Source organism: Haliaeetus albicilla, chromosome 2 (assembly GCF_947461875.1).
Source record: "Haliaeetus albicilla chromosome 2, bHalAlb1.1, whole genome shotgun sequence".
Lineage (NCBI taxonomy): Eukaryota > Metazoa > Chordata > Aves > Accipitriformes > Accipitridae > Haliaeetus > Haliaeetus albicilla.
In genome coordinates this window covers 68,735,449-68,747,307 of record NC_091484.1, presented here as the reverse complement: position 1 = coordinate 68,747,307, position 11,859 = coordinate 68,735,449, and the positions used below count along the sequence as shown (strand labels likewise).

At 46.0% G+C, this 11,859-nt stretch overlaps 1 protein-coding gene across 1 annotated transcript in view; it reads right to left on the bottom strand.

Moving 5' to 3' along the window:
• Positions 1–1,421: 1,421 nt before the first annotated feature.
• Positions 1,422–11,859, bottom strand: part of ADARB2 (adenosine deaminase RNA specific B2 (inactive)) — a 321,084-nt gene continuing 310,646 nt past the window's right edge. The window contains exons 8-10 of the mRNA XM_069778153.1: positions 10,681–10,862; positions 4,964–5,142; positions 1,422–2,186 (exon numbers count right to left, since the gene is read on the bottom strand). Of these exons, the coding sequence (XP_069634254.1) occupies positions 2,010–2,186; positions 4,964–5,142; positions 10,681–10,862 (538 nt within the window). The 3' untranslated portion in view covers positions 1,422–2,009. The remainder of the gene's footprint in view (positions 2,187–4,963; positions 5,143–10,680; positions 10,863–11,859) is intronic.

Below are 11,859 nucleotides of genomic sequence, written 5' to 3'. Positions count from 1 at the left end.
TTTTTTAACTATTTCTACTCTAAGGATATTTTTTTAAATATTTTTGGTAGTTAATATGGAATGTATTATTTTGCTGAAAAGGTTTCTGGAAGGGGAGAGCTTTGTTTTATCTAATTTAAAAATTCTAGTTTATCACAATTGTTTTTATACAAGACACTATAGATACATCTTGTAGTTTATAATCTAAAAATAAAATCTCATCAAAATACTGTAGCTATTCTATTGTGGGCATCAATAAACAATGTATTTACTGTATATGGCTCTCCAAACATGATAAACCCTATACAAAGAGCATCTATCTTTATTGATAGGAACAGTTTCCCGTGTAAAGGAAATTACATGGAAAAATATGAGCCTTGTGTTGTTTGAAAAGTAACTCAGCTTGACAGTTCTGAGAAAATACCAAGACAGTTATCACAAATCAGTAGCAGCATGTTATATACAGATTTAAAGAGAATCACAGGAATAAAAAGAAAACAGTAGTTATATACCCGCAAATCCTGTCATTTAAAAAACCAAAAACTGAAAGAAATGCACAGGGCGTTTGAAGGTTGGTTCTGCAGTGGGACCATCAAAGCTCAGTTCTCCCATGACTGTATCTTCTGCATTCTGATGAAGTTTGGGATGGTTCAAAGATGAGATTATATCAGACCCAGCCACAGTTATGAAGAAAATATTTAACTGTTGGGTGCTACTCGTTTCCTAACTGAAAAACCCCACCTGCTTTTCAGGCTGCAGATGAACATGAACAATAGTAATACCTGGCATTTACACAGAGCTAGTATCTGAAAGCTCTTACATTGAGTAAGACCTTATCTTACCCAAGCCTGTAGTTGCATCTGCTGCACTTACATCAATTGGACTATGTGGGGAGGTAAAACTCACTGCAAGAGTGACAGCATCATACGACCAGAGCACTTTGACCCTGCCAAGTTCCTTAAATGTGAAGCAGGTAAGTATTATTATCCCCATTTGACAGGTGGAGAAACTGAGGCAGGAAAGAGCCAAGTATCAAATGCACTCTCTCGTTTGGGATGCCTTAGTTGTGGCTACCCAACCCAGCGATATTTCAGATGTATGGAGCATCCTGAGCTCACATCCACTTAATTTAAAGCTGTGGATCGTCACGAGCTTGGAAATCTGAGGCTCTGGGTCCTGGTCCCAGCCTGCCTGACTTTAGGCAGCTACCTGAAGCTCCAGAGCTAGGAGCATCATCACAGCGGTCTTCACCGGCAGCCCCTGGAACTGTGCACCTCCGCAGGCAGTACAGGGTTGAATCGCCCTCTTGACAAGCATCTGCATCCCGGCTGGTGTCTAAAGGGCACGTGTGATGAACTGGGCATGGGTAATTAAAATTTGCAAGTGCAAAACTCCTGGCCAGATTTGAAGATTTGGTGGGAAGTGGTTTGTCCAAGGACACTTGGCTTTGTGCTCAGAGCCAGCAGTGGAAAAGGGAGTTTAAAAATGCTGCATATCTTTGAGGTCCAAATTCTTTCTCACAGATTTAGGCAGCTAACAGGATGATTTTTGCATAGAGGTTAGACACCTTTTTTTGGATGATTATGGATGCTCTGAGACCTGCTGTCATGCCACGTGCCTAGGGTACTTCCGTCTTTGCTCACTATTTTCCATTATTCAGTGATGACTCTTGCACTGATTGTGTGAGGGAAAACAAACTCTATTTGGGATCAGACAGGTGCCCACTAACACCTCCAATCAGTAATAACCAACAGCAATAAACAATGAAATGCAGAATCTGTGGGGGTGGCATTGTAATTTGGGCAGGTACATTCTTGGGAAGGGGTCATGGAAAAGCAGTTTTCTAAAGTCAAGTTCAGTGCATCAGACACATTTCTATTTACGTATTTCCAATACAGAATTAAAAGCAAATATTCCCGTTGAGGTTGCTATTAAATCTCAAACTGCTTCAATTCTCTCGGCTCACGTGTCCTGCCTAGCCTTCTCTCCAGCTGATTTGATCCAGTCATGTAGCAAAGGTGTCAAGTGATTTATACAGTTAGTAGGAACTGATCTTGCTCTGGGGGTTTCTTCACCCAGGTGCCCAGACCGGCTTTCTGAAACGCTTTAAACAGCTGCTGCTTGACAGACTGGTACGTCTGAGCCACCAGCTTTGCCTCGCTGTACACTGATGGCATGTCTCCATGGCTTGGTATTCGTGTGCTCAGCTGCAGAACAAAAATCAGGGAAGGGGAAAAAAATAAAAATAAAAAAATCAACCAATGAGCCAAAAGAAACAGGAGGCTTCAGTAGCTGTATAATCTTCCTGTCTACATTTCATAAGCAACAAACAAACTATCACTGTGCTTTGTGTGTTTGCTTTTGGTTTAACAACAAAAAAACAGGGAAGCAATAAATGCCTGCGACATGGTTTCGAGCCGTTGCGAAGAGGAACGGGGTAAACAGCTTTGCCTTGGAGTGCCTATAGGCAGTAGCAAATCTTGGTGTGCTTTACAAAGGCAAACCCCTACTTCTCAGTTAAGATGATTTTTAGGGACAAAAAAAGGAAAAATCCTTTCTGGGGATCTTTAAAGAGTGTGTTCAGTTTAGCCCGGGAAGCAGAGCAGCTCAGTGCTTCCAAGTAATGCCAAGAGACACAAGGAGAGTCCCCTCCCACACTCTCCCCTTTTCCCTTTTTAATCTGTTATTGTCGAAAATGCTGTGAAACCTGCCCAGAACAGGGCAGAAATTAGGCATCAGGATTCGTGCTGGTGCAGGAAAACGGAGTGGTCTGTTGGCCCCTTTGCTCTGCAGAAGGACTAAATAAATGACCTCCTTAGACCTGCCCAAGTCTCAACAGTGCCGAACCAGCAGTGAGGCTTTGACATTATATGAAAAAACCCAAGTCTGGAAAATGCCCTAGAGCAAGCAGACAGGTGGAAGTCCAATGCTTACAAGCCAGGGAAATAGTAGCCTGTAGGAAAACACACCCTCAAAGGACAGCGTGGTGAGCAAACACCACTCTTTTCCTTCTCTCTAAAAAGGAGACATGCTGAAAGACAGATTAAAGGAAAAGGCGATCGCGCAGCCCGAAATGAGCTGCTCCAGTCCTTGTGGTGCCAGCACGCCGTGGGGCAGCTCTGGCCGGGTGTATTGGCCCAGCCAGCAAGGGAGGGCGATGCTGCCAGCCTGGGCGTCAGTGGGCCACGAGCTGGCCTGGCTGGCGGTGGCTCCCCCCCAGCTGCCCCTTTGTTCCCCAGAGGGGGACACCGACGACATTCTCAAACGCTTCGTTTTGTCAAAAGCAAAGTGCCCTGCTCAGCCATGAGTTAGTCCCTCCTGCTCATCCCAACCCCATCCCTGGTGTGAGCGAGGTGCAGTCCAGCTCTCCCAGCCATAGTCCTGGCCATAGCCTGCCCTGGGGCCCAGCTTGCCCCAGGTTTTTTCCCATGAGGATCCTTTCGTTTTGGGGGCAGCAGAAGTGCTTCTCGCCCCCCTCCCCATGCCAACTGCTGTGCAAGAAATAGGCTGGGACCTGTGCCACCAAACTGTGACTGAGCCCTGGGCACGAAGCCCAGGTTGGTCCCTTCTGCTCCCCCCCCAGACTCAGGGTCCCTGCTAGGACAGGTCGTGTCACTGCTTGGGATGGGTTGAGTCCCCCAGCCTCCTTCCATGGGGTCTCCTGCAGAGCAGAACAACCCCTTCGGGCTTGTCCTCATACCTCCCCACCCTGCCTGTCCGTTGCCTTCCCAAATGACTTCGTTGGTGGAAGTGGCTCCAGACTTCCCTGCCGTCACTCTGCCTTCCTCTTTTCCACTCGTTCCCCAACAGGAAAAAGGTTTTGGCACTTAATAAAATAATTTTTTCTTGTCCTCATCTTCTCCCACTCTACATGGACTGCAGGACAATTCTTGACAAGCTTCCTTACAGCAAATTAATATTCTAGCAGTGAAAGCAGGTGGGCTGAAGAGACACTTTGTATTTTCTCTGCTGCTCCTCCTGGAAGTGGTGGGGTCTTTCTCTCTCCCAGCACTTTCTTGAAGGGTCAGGCAAGAGGAGAAACGGTGACTCCAGAACCAGGAATAATGAGAGGAAATTTTCCTTATTCCACATCAAATTTCTTCATATATGTCCTACATCCCTAGGCTCCACCCTGTAGTTTTTGGCCATCCATCTGTCCTGACACTGTCTCCTGTCTGTGGGAAGTAACTGAAGTGTGAGGGCAGGTTGTCTTCAGTGCCATTTCAAACAAGGGGAGTTCATGGCTATCTTCCCTAGAGAAAGCAGGGCTGTCAGGGGGTGGTGGCCATTTTAATTAAGTACAACCTGTAGTTTTAATGCCATTACATTGTACTGCTGCTGAGTGTAATGAAATCAGAGAGCCTTCAGCACCTGGCCACTCACCTTGAGAGGAGCAGCTGTATTGTTGTATGGATTTATCAGCACATCTGGGAGAGTGAGGAAGAGGAGGAGAATGGGTGATCCAGAGCACCTGCTTTAGTCAGCTAACTTTGGTGAGATTGGGAGCGGTTTAAGTTGTGAGTCTAAACCCCTGTGGAACAACGAAGTGAGGTAGATGCCTCCAAGGTGATGAGAAATACTTCCCTCAGGCCTCTAAGACTTAGTGAGTTGAATACTCCCCTTAGAGTCAAAGGGATGCTTGGCACAAGATGCATAAAACATTATGCAGTTGTGCTTGTATGGACATTTAACAGTCTCTTGGCTTTTGATTGCTCATCTGAGCATGGCTCCATCGCCAAGGACAGCCAGAACATGCACCTCCCCTCCAAACCCACCTGGGTTTCTGCCCTTGCCTTTCTCTGGACTCCCAGCTCCTGCAGCCGACCCTGCAGGCTCTTAGCTCCTGATCCTCTGCCAGGAGGGATGCAGGACACCTGCGGAGGCTGCAGCTTCATCATGAGATTGCTAGAACACGGATGACTCCGGGGTAAGGACTAGCCCACCTAGAGCTGGCGGCAGCATCCTGTCAGTGCATCAGACCTACCTTGCCATGAAGCTTTGCCCACCGAGTGAAGAACATGTGCTTGCAGAGCCGTGAGGGACTCCCGCAGGTCCTCTTCCCCGTTGTGGCGTTGATAACCTCCAGGTCGGCATTCCCCACAATCCAGTTCACACTGAAGCTGGGAGATTTTCCGGGCTGCCGAGCGTCAGCGTGGCTAACCCCTGGCAGGAGAGAAGGACACCAGTAACATCCAGTGCTCAAAATCTTCAGAGGCTGCTAACATCTGGTGGGTCATTGTGGCACATGAGACATCCTTAAGTGAACATGCTGACATTGTGCACTGCACATGCTGTTGTCACCATCGGTTAAGTGTTACCAGGGCGAATACCTTAGAGAGACATAATTTAGCAATTCCTATAGATCTTTTTCCACCTTGCAGGCAAACTTTTTGTTAGCCTAAGGAAAGCCGTTAGATTGTAGTGTGTGCTATTGACAGCAGTGTGGCAGTTGCTGAGTGAAATCTTTCAGAAACGCTTTAATGGGATAGCTGGTTTTTAAAAGGAACTAAGCAGCAAAGTGCTTTTGCCGTGAGTTCCTCCAGGTGAGCTTTCCATGGTCCAGCACATTTATCTGCCATTAACTGCTGGGGCCTCTGCAGTGATCGGAAGTCTAGGTCAAATGGGATATAAACGGGGGATAAGAAAATGCAAAACATACATTTCATCATCACAAAAGATTATTAGATCCAAGTTAATAATGACCTTGTGGACATCACAAACCTACACAGAAAACTCTTGCTCCCCACCTTGTGTCTGCCTGCAAGTTTCCTGTATAGGTGCAACAATCTCTTTGAGAGCTAGTTGGTGTCCTAATGGCAAAATTTTGGACATCTTTAAGTGGAATGCATCTTACTTAATTTTAGACAGCTACAATGATGAAGTTTTCAGTCACCTGGGGTGACTGCATGACCTTTGTGTCATTCACATGACCAGTTTTGGACATCTGAATCACATACTGGAGGCCACTGCCTACATAGGTGAGATCTCCCTTGGCTCTGAATGCAGATCAGGGCTGCAAGGTCAAGTGTGGGTGTGTACATGAAGGAGACTTATTTTTAATCAGGTAAATTCCTGTCTCTTAACCATTTAGTGTAGTTCAACCTTTCCATGACTCCTGTCGCTTTCTCATTTCTTGTACCTGAAACCCCTTTGCAAGGAAATAAGAGGAATAAAGGAAGTGGTTGGTTTATTTTCCAGCACAGGATAAATGCAATCAAGTGAGCTCTGCCTTGCCCTGCTCATTAGTGCTTTTGGGAGCAAAGAATCAACACTGGGACCTTCCAAGGCTGGAAAAGACAGTGACCTGAAGCAGTCTGAATATTTTGGAGAATGTGGGCGTTGGATGATGTGTCTGGAGCCACCTGTTGAGTCCCTTTCTACTCATTTGCTGTGTGGGCCACTAGCCTGCAAACCTGGACAACAAAAGCCACTGTGGTGAGCAGACAGGTGGGTTCTGTGCTGTGGGCAGGAGCTGCCTGGCACAGCCGCCTTGGCACAGGCCAGCGCCAGGGCTGGGTCTCTGTTTCCAAACGGCGGATCCCGCTGGAGCCCCTGCCTGCAGCAGCTCCAGCAACAGCTCATGGTTTGCATAGCTTAATGGGACCTGATTTCATTGCTCCCGGGTGGAGGGCAACAGAGAAAGGTCCTTTGCATTTTCTGCTGAAGGGTTTCAAAGAACTTTTGCAGAGAGGGAGAAGTACTGATGCAGGCTGTTCAGAGAGGAGGAGATTAAAGAAGAGAGATCAAAGCGCCTCCTTTCCAAACTGCCCCTTGCTCAGGGATCTCATTTTCAGAACAGATACACACCATGAGCATCTGCTGATCTCAGGCAGAACGGGAGGAGGTGGGAGCTGGTGGGAATGCAGCATCCGTCACTACGTTAAGCACGCTGAGCTTGGTAAGCCCCTGAGAGACACCATGGGAGACTCGGAGGGCTGTGCAGGATCAGTCTGCCTCCTGCCTGGGGCCTCCCAGCATCATGAGAAGCAATGTCAGTGAGGGAGCATGGCTCCCTTTGTCGTCCCGTCCCCTCTGCCCCTGGAGGGAGCTGCAAGAGCCAGACAGGACTGAGCACGCACAGAGAGAGAAAGGTGGCCTTTGAAGGCAAAAAAATTATATGGCACAACCACTTTGTACCGGTGGCAAAGCTGGAATTGCAGAAATCATCTCGGTCACTGGGACTGAACTCGCTACCATGTGTAGAAGAGAATTATAGCTAAGTCATAACCTCACCCAGGATTTGTAAACATACTCATGTTGTATTAATACCTCTTTCAATTCCCCCTGCCCCCACCCCGAGATAACAGATCAGTCTGCATCTAAAACTCCAGTTCACCTAGGCAACAGGATATAAACTGAGCCCTTGAAAATCAGATAGATAGCTCTCTGGTGCTATTCAAATGCCTCTATACAGAACAAGATGCAGACAGATCAAAATCGGCTGTTTGACATGATGCACCACTCTCTGTTGAGATAGCACCCAAAGGCTTAGAGGACTGTGTGCCAAAAAAACACGATAGCAAACACCCTGCCGTGCAAAGTTGCCACAGGCCACTAAAACAATAAAAATGTTGTGAAAACACTGACCAGAGGAAAAGAAGGAAAGGCTGCATGGAGGAGAGAGCAGGCTGGGGTGCCTGTCGGTGGGGAGTGTACGCCCCTGCCCAGCCTGAGGCTCCCTCTGCTCTCGGTGGACATCCGTGAGAGCTGGGAACTTGCCCCCGTGCCTGGAACACCCTCTGTGCTGCTTTGGCTTTCATGCTTTCTCTTCCCAGCTATCATACATAAGTACATGTATTTGGGTAAGTAGAAGATACTTTCACATCATTTTCCAAATGCAAGAGAAGAGGCTTTAAAGAAAACACCATGAGACTCATGACAGATGCAAATATAGAGCCTAGATATATTCTCTGATTGTTGTTTTTGATCCTTTTTTAACACTTTTTTTCATGTTTTTCTTTTGAAAAATAATTGTTCTAATTTTATTTGAAAGGTAACACCTAAATAATCCAGATAATTTTCTCTCCTTCATGTAAAACATCCTCCTTAAAACCAACACAACAAAGAGTACAACAGGAGATGGTAGAAACTGGAAGGAAAACAGGAGTCTTTGTACAAATAACATGAACTTGAGTACTGTGGGATATGAACTGAAATCTGTCCTCATTCTCCTCTCTCTCCTAGCAAAGCCTCATGCCTCTTCAGGGTACCATTTAGAATGGCCTCAATCTTAAGAGAAAAGGAAATAAAAATGACAGAGGGCTTTTCTTTCTTCTAAAAAATACACCCAAGAGTAATCCCAGTGAATGAGTGGATTTCCATCTGGCTGGGACTGGTGTGAGTGGAAAATCTCACTGATCATTTTTCTGTGGGGCCAAGGAGTTATACCAGGATATCTCATCCCACACTGTGACTCTCCTCTCCATTGAAATGTTTGGACAGCTATAAGCAAGTGACAAAATTGGCATCCTTATAATTGAAGGACTCCTGCAATTTGAAATCCTTAGCTGGTCTGACCCCTGAGAGGAGCGTGGGAAACTGAGGTTGCTGAGGTTTGGTCTCTAATGCATTCGGTTTGGCTTTTGCTAGGTGCCCATCTCCTTTGTCACTGGATATGCTGTCAACGCAGTTTTCCAGGTAAGAGAAATGTAACACAAGCCTCAGCAATGTAAGTTTTAAGCAGTATTGACTCCCTGGGATTTGTGGGGGAGGGAAGATTACAAATAATGGCTTTAGAGACAAAAGCAATGTAGTCAGAGAGAGACGGATTCCTCCCACTGCTTCTCCTGGGCTGAAGAAAACCCACAAACACAACCAAAAGCAAAGCAAAAGCTTTTCCAAACAGAAGTCTCTGGGAAGGAGGAAGCCAGCCATGAAACATGCAGATACTTAAAATGACACAAGGGCCCCTCTGATACATTTCTAACTCCCTTGAAATCTCTGGCAATGACTCTTGGACACAAATGTGCACTTGGGCCAAGCATGAGCCATTACTTTTACTCCACAAGACCAACCCAGCAAAGCAATAGCTGTTCTGTGGTTAAATCTCTTATTAAATCCCTTATTGTGTTTTCAGTCCTTCAACAGTTCTACTGGGTTTCCCTGTACATCCTGCAGACACAGTGAAAGTGGGTGTGATTTTGATCTTAATGTATGGGTGGACTTAAAATGAGTTAGGGCTGTCACAGGATGAGATCAGCTTCCTCAGTGGGAGATGCAGAGGCTTCTGGCAAACAGAGGTGTTTTGCCAAAATAACAGCCAGGTTTGGAAAACAGGGAGATTTTCCCAACCAGCTGTGAGTCCTTTCCTCCCACGATGTGCGTGGGAAGGGAGATGGGGCTGAGTCATGCCCATGCTGGGCCAGGGCAGGAGTGATAGGAAGGGGCATGGGTTGGAGGAGAAGTATGGAGCACAGTTTCCTGCATACTTGCATTGCACAATCTTTGGCTAGCTGCACTGAAGAGTTAAAAAATGGAGATAAGCTGTTCAAATAAGGATAAGCCTTTTGACCTAATCACCTTATAACACGTACATGCACATTGCACTTACCAGACGTACTAAACCACACAGAACTTGAGAATTTCCCCAGTGGCTAAACTATCACTTCTGCCTCAGCTGAACTAATTTTGTCACAAGGATGCATTAAAAAAAACCAAAAAAAGAACATAAAATACATAAGGGATAAAACAGCCCTCTCCTGACTGAGGAACCTAGAGGACTTTGAAAGACAACGGTGTACTCCACTAAAGCATCTGGACCTCCAAACTCTGTAACCCTGACATCGTATTGGTGTCACAGGGAATCCTCCTGAAGAACAATTATCAGAGTCTAAGAGTAAAATAAGGATATAATCCTGTGCAGAACTGGTGGCCCGTAGCACTCACATGCCTCATGAGGATCTGAAGGCATTCAAGACTTTGTGGGATTTTGCTGGGATGAGGCCAGACAGCTGCTGCCTGGCTTGGGGTTAAGGAAGTGAGAGTCAGGGGGATGGAGAAGAAAGGACCAGAGACATGGGGTAGGGACAGGGGCTGGGAAGGACAAGTGGTGGAAGTGAGAGTAGCCCGAAAGATAGCTGGAAACCACAGAGATGCTCACACGACAGGCAGCAGCCTCGTCAGATGGCAGCAATGCCTCCCCGAGGTCTGCTGAGAAGGCAGGATCTCCTGCATGAATGAACAACCCTTTTCTCATGGCCATCTGCTCCGAAGACGATGGCTAGCAAGTGGTGAAGGGGCAGGGCTCCGAGTAAGGGCCATGGATGGCGGGGCTGCATGCACGGGGCCGGAGGTGTGAGGGCTGGTTCTCCTCCTGACTCTGCACATTTGTCTGCTCACTGGGTAAGGGAGAGCAGGGCGGGAGAGAGTTAAACTTAAAATTTACTGAACACTTCCTCCCTGGTTTTTAGACATCTTTTACTTAGTCATACACTTTAGTCCACTTCGAGCAGTCTTTGTACAGTGTTAGTTTTCCTAGACAGCTTATATCCACTACTGATCCTTTTTGTGCTCACTGCATATGAAAAAGGAACTGGATTTAAATGCATCAGTTTCTTCATTCTACAAATTCATACTGCGCAGGAAAAAAAGAAGGTATGGCCTAATGGTTTCCTTACAAACAAGTAAACTTTCCTGTTGGTGACCAGCAAAATTAGTGATGGGAGAGGGCATCATTTGTCTTGCAGGCAGGTGTTTGCTTACCACTGAGAAGCAGCTGATTGCGCCGGTATGAAGCTGGCAGCTGACCAATGTCTTCTATTCTATGGCTCATTACTCGGGAAAGGTGACCAGTGTGATAGAGGCTTCCCACAATGATGCTGTGCAAGTACATGGGTTCGATGAAGGAGCTGAGGAGAGCACCCTGGAGCCCAAGAATGTTCCATCTGGAAAAGAAATTCAGGAGCGATAAAACACATGGGTGGAGGAATGGCCACAAGAGAACTGCCCTGGGAAAATCAGCAAAGGCCAGCACATGGGTTGGAGGGATGAGGGATGAAACCATTCCTGTCCCTGTCTTATGATGCATGAAGCACTGCACTGTTAGGTTATTATACACCCGTGGACTGATTCCTCCTTTACAATCATTTTAGATTACTGTGATGCCGCTGACTTAAGGGATGTATTTCTGTCTTGTGTTACTGCAAACAGAGGCCTTTTGTTGAGAACTGTTCCTTATAAAAGAATTTGCTGTTTGATGAACATTCATTTAGCATGTCTTTAGCAGAATTTTATTTTTTTTCTGCATCTGTAATTTTACACCTGCATTGGTAGAGCTAAAATGAGTGCTTTTGTTATTCTACCTTTATTTACCATTTGTCTTACATTAGTGTCATCCCTTAGTGATACAACCAAGATAACATGTGACTTAGGTGGCCAAAATTCCCATAAAACTGTTATGAATAATTTTCAAAAGCCTCACAGGCTGACATTTCCTTGCATAAATGATCATGCAGATATGAAGACGTCCATAAGAATCAAATCCTGTTCCTGAAGAGAAAAAGAAGAGTTATGCTTTTAGGCAATTTATTAGTAACCAATAATTTGACCTGCTCTGAAGTGTTCAGAGTGATGGATATGTCTCACCCTGTTGCTGTCTTAAAGGTGCAACAGAGTGATGGTGGAAACCTTGAGGCCTTCAATCTGTTAATGACTCTGAGCTCCATACTACTGCTGTTGGATTAGTTGCCAGAACTGTTCTGCATTTTAATAGCCTCCGAATTTTTACATCAAGCTAGGCACAAATATGACAAGATGCTTACTCTAAACTCTTCAGGGGACAGGTAATTGGTTAAAAAGTGGAAAAATTAAAAAGGGGAAAGAAGTCATCGTGCAGTTATCTTCTTGGCAAACCCTTTTAGCTCAGCCCATCTAACAAGAAGT